The sequence below is a fragment of the Talpa europaea genome (genome assembly GCF_964194135.1).
Source record: "Talpa europaea genome assembly, chromosome: 2".
NCBI classification, from domain to species: Eukaryota; Metazoa; Chordata; class Mammalia; order Eulipotyphla; family Talpidae; genus Talpa; species Talpa europaea.
Window position 1 is genome coordinate 135,583,925 of NC_140068.1, and position 10,906 is coordinate 135,594,830.

The 10,906-nt window shown below is 38.0% G+C and overlaps 1 protein-coding gene across 1 annotated transcript; it reads right to left on the bottom strand.

Moving 5' to 3' along the window:
• Positions 1-7,078: 7,078 nt before the first annotated feature.
• On the bottom strand, positions 7,079-8,089 carry LOC311167714 (olfactory receptor 14J1-like; the record flags this gene model as incomplete). Its single annotated transcript, XM_084228765.1, has 1 exon — positions 7,079-8,089. One exon carries the CDS (start codon positions 8,087-8,089, stop codon positions 7,079-7,081), a length of 1,011 nt encoding a protein of 336 aa, XP_084084891.1.
• Between the last annotated feature and the right edge of the window lie 2,817 nt (positions 8,090-10,906).

Sequence of the window (10,906 nt, forward strand, 5' to 3'; positions counted from 1 at the left end):
ATCAGCTCTTTGCAGATTTTTGTGATCAGTCCTTTATCATTAGTGTTGGGTGCAAAAATGTTCTCCCAGTTGGTGGGGTTTCTCTTTGTTTTTGTTATTGTCTCTTTTGCTGTGCAGAAGCTCTTTAATTTGATGTAGTCCCAGCTGTTGATCTTTGCCTTCACTATCACTGCTTTGGGTGATGTGTCTGTAAAGATGTCTTTGATGTGCAGATCACGTAGTGTTTCGCCTATATTTCCTTCTATATATTTTATGGTTTCAGGTCTTATGTCTAGTTCTTTAATCCATTTTGAGTTGATTTTTGTGTATGGTGTGAGGTAGTGGTCAAGCTTCATTCTTTTGCATGTAGCGACCCAGTTTTCCCAGCACCATTTATTGAACAAACTTTCTTTGCTCCAATGCATATTCTTTGCTCCTTTGTCAAAGATTAGTTGACCATAAATCTGTGGGTTTATTTCTGGATTTTCTATTCGATTCCATTGGTCTGTATGTCTGTTCTTGTTCCAGTACCATGCAGTTTTGATGATTTTGGCTTTGTAGTATAGTTTGAAGTCTGGGAGTATAATGCCTCCATTCCCTTCTTTTTTTTTTCAGGAGAGCTTTGGCTATTCGGGGTTTTTTGTGATTCCATATGAATTTCATCAATAATTGTTCTATTTCTTTGAAGAATGACATTGAAATTTTGATTGGAATAGCATTGAATCTGTATATTGCTTTTGGAAGGATGGCCATTTTAATAATGTTTATTCTTCCAATCCACGAGCAGGGGATGTCTCTCCATTTCTTTGTGTCTTCTTCTATTTCTTTTAACAGTGTTTTATAGTTTTTTTTGTATAGGTCCTTTACCTCTTTTGTTAGATTTATTCCCAAATATTTGATTTTTTTTTGTTTCAATAACAAAAGGGATGGTTTTTTTGATTTCTTCTTCTTCAGATTTATTGTTTGTGTATAGGAAGGCTACTGACTTTTGCGTGTTGATTTTGCATCATGCCACTTTACTGAACTGATTGATGAGTTGAATTAGCTTTTCTGTGGACTTTTTGGGGTTCTCTATGTATAATATCATATCGTCTGCAAATAGTGATAGTTTGACTTCTTCTTTTCCTATTTGGATTCCTTGGATGTCTTTCTCTTGTCTTATTGCCCTGGCTAGGACTTCCAGTATTATATTGAAAAGCAGAGGTGAGAGTGGACATCCTTGTCTTGTTCTGGATCTTAATGGAATTGCTTTCAGCTTTTCACCATTGAGAATGATACTGGCTGTTGGCTTGTCATAGATGGCCTTTATGATGTTGAGGTATGTTCCTTGTATCCCAAGAATTTCAAGGGCTTTTATCATGAATGGGTGTTGCACTTTGTCGAAAGCTTTCTCAGCATCTATTAATATTATCATATGGTTTTTATATTTCTTTTTGTTGATGTGTTGGATAACGTTGATTGATTTTCAGATGTTAAACCATCCTTGTGTCCCTGGAATGAATCCTACTTGGTCGTGGTGAATTATCTTATGGATACATTGTTGGATTCTGATGGCTAAAATTTTATTGAGGATTTTTGCATCAGTGTTCATTAGGGAGATTGGCCTGTAGTTTTCCTTTTTTGTGTTGTCCTTGTTCGGTTTTGGTATTAGTGTATTGTTGGCTTCATAGAACGTGTTTGGTATTGTCCCTTCCTTCTCAAATTTTTGGAAGAGTTTGTGAAGGATAGGCACTAATTTGTCTCTGAATGTTTGGTAGAATTCATTTGTAAATCCATCAGGTCCTGGGCTTTTGTTTTTGGGGAGGTTTTTGATTACCATTTCAATTTCGCTAATTGTAATTGGTCTGTTTAGGTGTTCTATTTCTTCTTTATCTAGCTTTGGGTGATTGTAGAGTTGTAGGAATTTGTCCATCTCCTCTAGATTATTAAACTTGTTTCCATATAACTGTTCATAGTAGTTAGTGATTATTCTTTTGATTTCTGCTGTGTCCGTTGTGATTTCTCCTCTTTCATTGATGATCCTGTTTATTTGTGCTTTCTCCCTTTTTTCCTTTGTGAGCCTGGCTAGGGGTTTGTCTATTTTATTGATTTTTTCAAAGAACCAGCTCTTGGTTTCATTGATCTTTTGGATTGTTTTTTTAGTTTCAATTTAATTTATTTCTGCTTTGGTTTTTATTATTTCTTTTCTTCTACTGGTTTTGGGTTTTTTTGTTGTTCTTTTTCTAGATCTTTGAGCTTCGAGATTAGGTTGTTTCTTTGAGTTCTTTCTTGTTTCTTGATGTGAGCTTCTATTGCTATATATTTTCCTCTTATTACTGCTTTTGCTGCATCCCATACATTTAGGATATTGGTGTCCTCCTTGTCGTTAAATTCAAGAAATTTTTTAATTTCTTCTTTGATCTCCTCATTAGTCCAGTGGTCTTCCAGTAGTGTGGTTTTTAATCTCCATGAGGTAGGAAAGTTCCTTGCCTTCTTTTTATGGTTTATTTCTAGTTTGATGCCTTCATGGTCAGAAAAGATGGTTGATATGATTTCAATCTTGGTGTATCTGTTGATGTTTGTCTTGTGCCCCAGTATGTGATCGATCCTGGAGAATGACCCGTGTGCGCTTGAGAAAAATGTGTACTCCGTTTTTTTGGGGTTTAGTGTTCTATAGATGTCTGTTAAGCCCAATTGCTCTAGGCCCTTATTTAGAGCTTTGGTTTCTTTACTTATTTTTTGTCTTGTTGATCTATCCATTGTTGATAGTGGTGTGTTGAAGTCTCCCACTACATATGTGTTTTCTCTGATGTCTGTTTTCAGAGAGGACAACAGTTGTCTGATATATTTTGGTGCTCCTTCGTTTGGTGAGTATATGTTAATGAGTGTTATTTCTTCTTGAAGTATTGTCCCCTTGATCATAATGTAGTGACCATTGGGGTCTCTTTTTATCTTTTTGAGTTTGAAATCTGTTTTATCTGATATAAGTATAGCTGTTCCTGCTTTCTTTTTTGGTCCATTTGCTTGTAGGATTGTTTTCCATCCTTTAACTTTGAGCCTATTTTTATCTTTTGTAGCTAAATGTGTTTCCTGGAGACAGCAAAAGGTTGGGTTTTGTTTCTTAATCCAGGCTGCAACTCTGTGTCTTTTTATTGAAGAGTTTAGTCCATTTACATTTAGAGTTAATATTGATATGTTAACATCTGTATTTGCCATTGTGTTTGTCTTTCCTTTGATTTTATTTATTTATTCTTTTAGTAACTTTTTTTTTCTTTGGCCTTCTTTCATTGTTATTCATCCCTCTGAGGTTCTGGCTTTAGGACTCCTTGTAGTATTTTTTGGAGTGGGGGTTTAGTTGCAATGAAATTCCGGAGTTTCTGTTTGTCTGGGAAGGTCCATATTCTTTCTTCAAAGAGGAAGGAGAGCTTTGCGGGATAGAGTATTCATGGTTGGCATCTGTTTTCTTGGAGTCTGTTGACTATGTCCCTCCACTCTCTCCTTGCCCGTAGTGTTTCTTCGGAGAAGTCTGATGTCAGCCTGATTGGCTTTCCTTTGAATGTTATCTGTTTCTTCCCTCTTGCCAGCTTCATTATTTTTTCCTTGTCCTGGATTCTTGGGAGCTTTACTATTATGTGTCTTGCTGTATTTTTTCTTTCGTCGTGGAAGTTTGGTGTTCTTCTTGCTTCTTGTATACCAATTTTCAGCTCCTTCTTCACATTTGGGAAGTTCTCTTCAATTATCTCTTTGAATATTTTCTCTGTTCCTACTTCTCTCTCCTCTCCTTCTGGTATTCCTATAACTCTTATATTTCCTTTCCTCATGGAGTCAGATAGTTCCCGAAGTCTTTCTTCATTCTTTTTCCTTCGTACTTCTCTTTCCTTTTCTGTTTTGGTTCTTTTTATTTCTGTGTCTTCAAGAGCACTTATTCATTCTTCCATTTCATCAATTCTGCTTTCATTGCTTTTCCCAGAATTCTTTAGTTCTTCCACTAATTCTTTGATCTCCTGCATTTCTTTTACTTCCCTCTTTAGGGACTCAATTTCATTCTTCTGATCGTTGATTATTTTCCCTTATCATTGTTTTCCTTTATGACTTCTGTCAGTTTTTTAATCACGGCAATTTTAAATTCTCTTTCTGGAAGGCTCAGAAGTTCTTCCAAGTTACTGTCGTTGCAATCTGGGGGCTGGCTTTCTTTTTGTGGTGTGCTTTTTCTCTGGAGAGTTGCTAGGTTGCGTGTGGTTCTTCTCCTCCCTACTGTCTGTTTTCTAATTTGCCGTATGCGTTGGGACACTGTGTTGTTGGGACTGGCCGGCATCTTGGGTGGGCTTCTCTTCTCCCCTCTGGTTCCTCCAGGAGTCATCTGTCAGTTTCAAGCAGTCTTTATTGGAGAAAGGTCCCTGTCCTAAAATGTCGATGTGGGGACACACTCCCCTGTGCGCCTGGTCTGCACAGGCGGTGGGTTACTGCTCCCCCTCTGGGCTTGGACTGCAGGCCAGAGGGGGTCTGGCGTGGGCGAGCTTCCCCCGCTCACCTCTGGCTCCTGAGGAAGCCTTCTGCAGGTAGTCTTTACTGAAGAAATGTCCCTGTTCTAAAATGGTGATGTGGGACACACTCCCTGCGCTTCCAGTGTCAGGCACACTCTTCTGCGTGCCTGGTCTGCCTTGGCTGTGGGTGCTCGCTCTCCCTGTGGGCTCAGACTACTTGTTCGGAAGGGCCCGGGTGTGGGCTAACTCCCCAGCTGGCCACTAGCTCCTTCAGGAGCCTGTGCTGGCTTCAAGTCGCTAGGTGGCGCCAAAGATCTCTCCTAGAGCCCTTGGGGAGCTGATTTTCCACCCCGTGGGACAGGGAGCAAAGCGGGGATGGTAGGGTACACCTCAACGGCTTTGGGGTGCTGTGTCTGCCTTGTGCCCCACCGTCGTGGGGAACCTACGCCCCTAATTTCGTGCCCCGGGTCTCAGTTCCAAAGCCTTCAGTTCCAGGACGCGGGCTGTAGCCCAGTTCAGTGGCATGGGAATGGCGCCTTTTGCACCGCTCCCGTGCCTGGGCTCCTGGTTCCTGCTTACTCAGGGAGGGACCTTCACCTCAGTGAGTACCTCTGCGTGTCTCCCTGCAAGCCTAGGTCGTCTCCCAAGCCTAGGTCGCAGGCGCGGGGACCTGGGCAGCAGCGATCCTGGTGGAGCTGTTCGCTCACCGCCGCGGCGAATCCTGCAGGGTTCGCCTCAGCTCCCGTTCAAGGGGTGTGGTGGCTGAAATAGTTCCTTTCCACTCACAGTCCTGCTTGCTGCGTCGTTTGTTCTTGGTGGCCGTTTTGGTTTGTTGTTTTCCTCCTCTCTGCCGGTTGGAGAGTGCCGCCTCTGTGGGCAGGGGAGGGGAGCAGGGTTCTGCGCTTCCCTCCCTTCTGGTCCTCTTTTATGGCAACTTTCTTCTTTGGGCAGTTTGCTGGAGTCGTCCGTTTATCTTCCGTGTCCCAGTTCTCACTGGGACCTGCCGCTTTTCCTCCCTATTAACTTTTTTTAATGGGAGATATTACTCGCAGCGTCTCCTCGCAGCCATGTTTCTGGTGAATCTTCTAACCCCCACACCTCTGGCTTGTACCCCAGCTCTTGTATATAAAAATAAATAAAAAATAAAAAAAATATTTCTATTATTTTTTCATAGTTCATGAATTTTATAATAAAACTTTAAAATTTTCTGTACTTCATTTTTACATTTAGAAATATGTATTTCACACACACAGATATTCTGTTATTCAAGAATGCTTGCCAATTAAGTAGCAATTATTCAATTGTATCTTAAGAGGGAAATAAACAGTGCAAAGATATTTTTGCAGAATAAACTCAGTGTATTGTTCCTGGAGGCTTCATGGCCAGGATACCACAGTGGATTCTGCATGGGAAATGGGGTTTCTCTGCTAGAGACAGGGGTTCTCATTAGTTCATAGACATCATGTGATATCCCAACCCCAGTGTAACTCAAGAAGAAGAGCGAGAATCTTTCATTTACTATTTTCTATCATCCTGACAGAAATGGGCAGGAGAGGGATTACATTAAACTTTTTAAAATCATGATAATTTTTTTTTTGCATACCTAACTTTGTTTTTTTAGAAAAAAATTATCTACTGTATTTGCAAGAGTAAAGTTTATGGAGTTATATGTGTGGATGGTTTTGTTTACTCAGAAGCACATGTTTATGGCAATTGTATGACATGACAACTTTCCCTATGATAATTTTTCTATTTAGCTTTGTCATGTTTTGAGAACCACAGCTATCAATTTGGGAAACATTCTTCTTAACAGGTAAAAGGGCACAAGTCAAGGTGAAGATAGAATTGGACTGGCCCTGAAACTACTGTGCATGAGAAGCATACTCTTTGTGAAAAGGGAGCATTTGAGGGCCTCCCCTGTGGCGCAGCAGTTGAGCGCTGGGTTGCGAAGCTGCCCGCAGCCTCTGTGGCACCAGTTCGATCCCCAGCTGCTCCCCGGCCACCGGAGGAGGGTCCCACATGGCGCGCAGACCTCTCCTGCCGCCCGCTGCTCCCCTCAGCAGTGTACTTTGGTCCTGCTGCCTGCTCTGCTACCCTCTCTGGCTCTGGTGAATTCTCTCACCCTCCCGCGCTTCTGACTGTACCCAGTATAAACCAAACAAACAAACAAATAAATAAATAAATAAAACATGCCTCTATTAAAAAAAAAAAAGCAGCATTTGGGAAACTGCTGCTTTTTTTTTTTTGCAAATCACTAATTTCAAAGCAAGACAGACTTCAAAGTTTGCAGCAGGGCTGAAACATTTAGTTCCCAGATGATAAAGCTCTAAATAGGGTAAATTTTAGCACCATCCTTGCTATTCTCAATAATAGATGACATCAGAGATGCCCACTAAACAGGTTCCCACCCAGATCCTGGGTTTTTTCCCCATACAAATTATATAAAAACCTTATTGAGAAGCTCAGAGTTTAGGCAGCTCTTCCAGCTCTAAGTGGAGCTTGTTTCTAGAATTCATTCACCACTCTTGATTCTTTCATAAGAGCTCTTAATTATTACTTGTTTCAACTTATTTAAGTCAAAAGTTTTCCCAATATATTTTGAAATTCTCACCCAAACAAGAATTAACAGAAGTGCCTCAAAAAAAGAGGTCAGCTTTTCTTCCTTGAAAAACCTTTCTGAGAGCAGTTTTTATTGCTTGGTTTCTCAAGCTATAGATCATTGGGTTGAGAGTTGGGGGCACAACTGTGTACATAATAGTGAGAAAAAGGTCCAGAGCACTTGGAGAGTCAGAAGGTGGCTTTAGAAAATCAAAGACACCAGTTGAAACGAATAAAATGACAACAGAGAGATGGGGAAGACAAGTGGAAAAAGCCTTAGCTCTACCCTCAGCAGATGGCATCCTCAGTACAGTGGAGAATATCTGTGTGTAGGACAGTACAATAAAGGTGATACAAAGACCTCCCACCAGAGAAAAGAAGACACTGACCCCAAACTCACTGATATACTCATTAGAACAAGAGAGTTTCATGAGCTGGGGGATGTCACAGAAGAACTGGTGAATGATATGGGGACCACAGAAGTGCATGGAGAAAGTGGCGGCTGTGTGCATGGCTCCAGAAATGACCCCACTTATCCAGATGCCCAGGACTCCTCGGACACAGGTGCTGATATCCATGATGATTTCATAGTGCAATGGAAGGCAGATGGCCACGTAGCGATCATAAGACATCACTGTGAGCATGAATGTCTCAGCAGCAGTGCAGAGAATGAAAGCAAAACACTGCACTATGCATTCCCCAAGGGAAATGTAGCCATTATGTGTGAAAGAATTGTAAATGGACCTTGGTACAGTCACAGAAATGTAGCACAGGTCCAGAAAGGAGAGATGTTTCAGGAAGAAATACATGGGTGAGTGGAGACTATTGTCCATGGAAATTGCAGTGATAATGAGGAGATTGCCAGTTATGGCCACCATGTATAAGACTAAGAACAGAGAAGCATGGACGAGTTCTAACTCAGGCATGGCAGAGATTCCCATCAGAAGAAATCCGCTCATAGTAACATTATCCATGTTCCTTCTTAATTTCCCAGTGATGCTGGCTGCAAGACAAGATGGAACCATTGGAAAATTATTATTGAACCTCATAATCCACCTGAAATAAATGAAGTTAGGCATGAAATTTCTTAAAGAAATCACCACTTCATCATTCATGTGAAGGTAGTTTTTATATACTACTAATCAAGTGGAGAAATTTTAAACGATTTTGGTCACAAAATGGAAACATGGATAAAGAGGATTTTAAATTTTAGTGTTGCCCATTTCAATCAAAGGAAATGGAAATGCATATTTGAATAAAATCAATACAATGTCTTTTAAAATATATAATCTTACAGTACTGGAGCATTGAATTTTGATTTGTATACAAAGTTTTATGTAGTGTATGAGCTCATATGCTCAAAGTTTTAAAAGTTTCTTAGCCTTATACTTTTTCATTAATCATTCTTTCTATTCTTATACCACTCCAATTACAATGGATTTTTATTGCAATTTTATAATTTCATTTTGTATTTGAGAAGTAAAATCCACATAATTTTGCTTCTTTAACTAAACATTTACATTCTCAATAAATGAAATTACAAAATATCAAATTGATGGCAGCTGTGAGGTAATTGTGATACATAAATAATATGATATATAGGTAGCCATTATAATAACATTATGTATTGTAAAGTATTGATCTGAAAAATACTTATTTCCTACATGTATTGGAAAGAAAAGGACCTTTATTGATGTAATTTAATAAAAATTAATATAACTAATGTACACCTGAAGAAGTCATTTACTCTATTTCTTAGTTAATAAAACATAGAACAACAAGGGAACATAATTTGTACCAAACACATTAGTGAAGCTATGAAAAGAAAATACTCAATGCTTTAATTATGGGAAAGCCACCTCATGGTCACATATATCTCAAGAGGTGTTAACCTGACCCCTAAATCTTGTACAGTCTTGGAAATAATCCAACTTTAATAAATTCATACAATTACAAAATAATGTTATTTCATGAAAGAAGGAAAAACGGTTGATATATGCAAGCAGTCTGGTCAAATTTGTATCTACTCTTTAGAAAAAGCAAATATTTAGGGAAAAAAACCTTGAAGCACACTGCATCTTAAGCCATGTAACTTCAGTATAGATAACATTTTACTAAGTCATCTGAATAATTAGTATTAAGAAAAATATTTCACTCATAGCAGGAATTTAGAAAACCTAAATAAGGGACCAGGAAAAAGACTAATTATAATAAAGTAAAAATCAAAATCATCAAGCAACTATAAGCCTGAGACACACAAGTGGGGGGAGGTGGGGAGAAGAGAGTAGGATCAAAACAAGGGTGGTGGGAATTGTATGGGGACTATAACCAAGATAAAAATGTATACACTGTGCAAAAATGAAAAAATGATGTAAAAATATATAAAATTAAAAATTAAAATAAAAAAATAAAAAACAAGTTAAAACATAAAAATATGTAAAATGTAAAAAATAAAAAAGTAAATGTAAAATTCAAAAAAGAAAACTATGTTCATTTTAAGTTAGGGCAATAGGAGAAATATTGACAAATTCTAAAAATATAACTGAATAAATATTTTCATGATAATATTTTATGCAGCCTTGAAATTTGTCTTTTTGAAGTTTTTTTTTTTAATAGGATTTGAGTACTACTTAGATGATAAAGAAGTAAGATATAAACAATTTATGTTCTCAAGACAAGTAAATACTCAGGAATGGAATAAGCAAAGAAAAAAGAGTATAAGGCAATGAAACGCCTAACATCAATGATTATTTCTGCATGGTAAGGGAATGTTGTGTTTATGGCTGGTTTGTAGATTTGTTAAACTGACCAGAAAAGAAAAGACAATGATCCTCCTTTTCAGTTTTTCAGCCTAAAATACATGGGTGTTCTTGTAATGATTTACTGAGAAGCTGAGGGTGACGGGTGCTTCTAGCTTCTGTACTGAACTATACAATTTTACTGGGAAATTGCTTAAGTCTGATGGATAGAAAGACTTGGCATAGATGAAACAGTCCTTTCCACACAAAAGCAAAATTTATTGAGAATTGGTTCAGCTATTGTATGTGTGTGTATTTCACAGGATTGTTAATATACTATTAAGTGTTACCAAATAATTCTGTTTTAGAGAATATTTAAGGGAGACTTTGAAGGTGACCCCTTGCATTTTTAGAGGTGATCCTGATACATTTACTCATCTGGCATCATCTTTCATAACTGCGACTTACCAGGTGAGGTTTCTGAAGCCTCTAAATTTCCATTTCTATGTGTCTGGGAGAAGGTTACTTATTTATTTTATGGAACCCAACAAAAATAATTCATTTCATATATATTGAAGTATTACTTGATTTATCCAAAAGTATTTATTTGATCTTTCCATTAATTTAAATCTACTTTTGTCAATGATTATAAATTAATGTGAGATTAGACTATATATATATATATATAAACATGTGTAAATAATTTATGTATTGACCCAATTGAGTGTGTGTGTGTGTGTGTGTATTGGTATGTAAAAAGTTACTTTGTCACAATATGGATTATAAATGAATCATATTTTTAATATGGTACTGCTGTAACAACAAGTGTAAAAGCAGTAAGAAATAAAGGACTTGAAATGTCTTTAGTTGGTTCTTAGATATTATATCAGATTACTTTGCTTTATTAATTAGATATCACTTTAATCATGAAGATAAGATGGTCACTTTTGCTTCAAGGAAATCCCTAATTTCAGGGTTGATCTAGACATTTACAGTAGTTTTACTTCTTTAATTCACCATTTCATTGTCTTCAACTTATTCACTGTTCTATAATAAAGGGAACATTCAAAGTGTTATACATCGGGCTTCCCCAGTGGCGCAGCGGTTGAGCGCTGGCTTGCAAAGCTG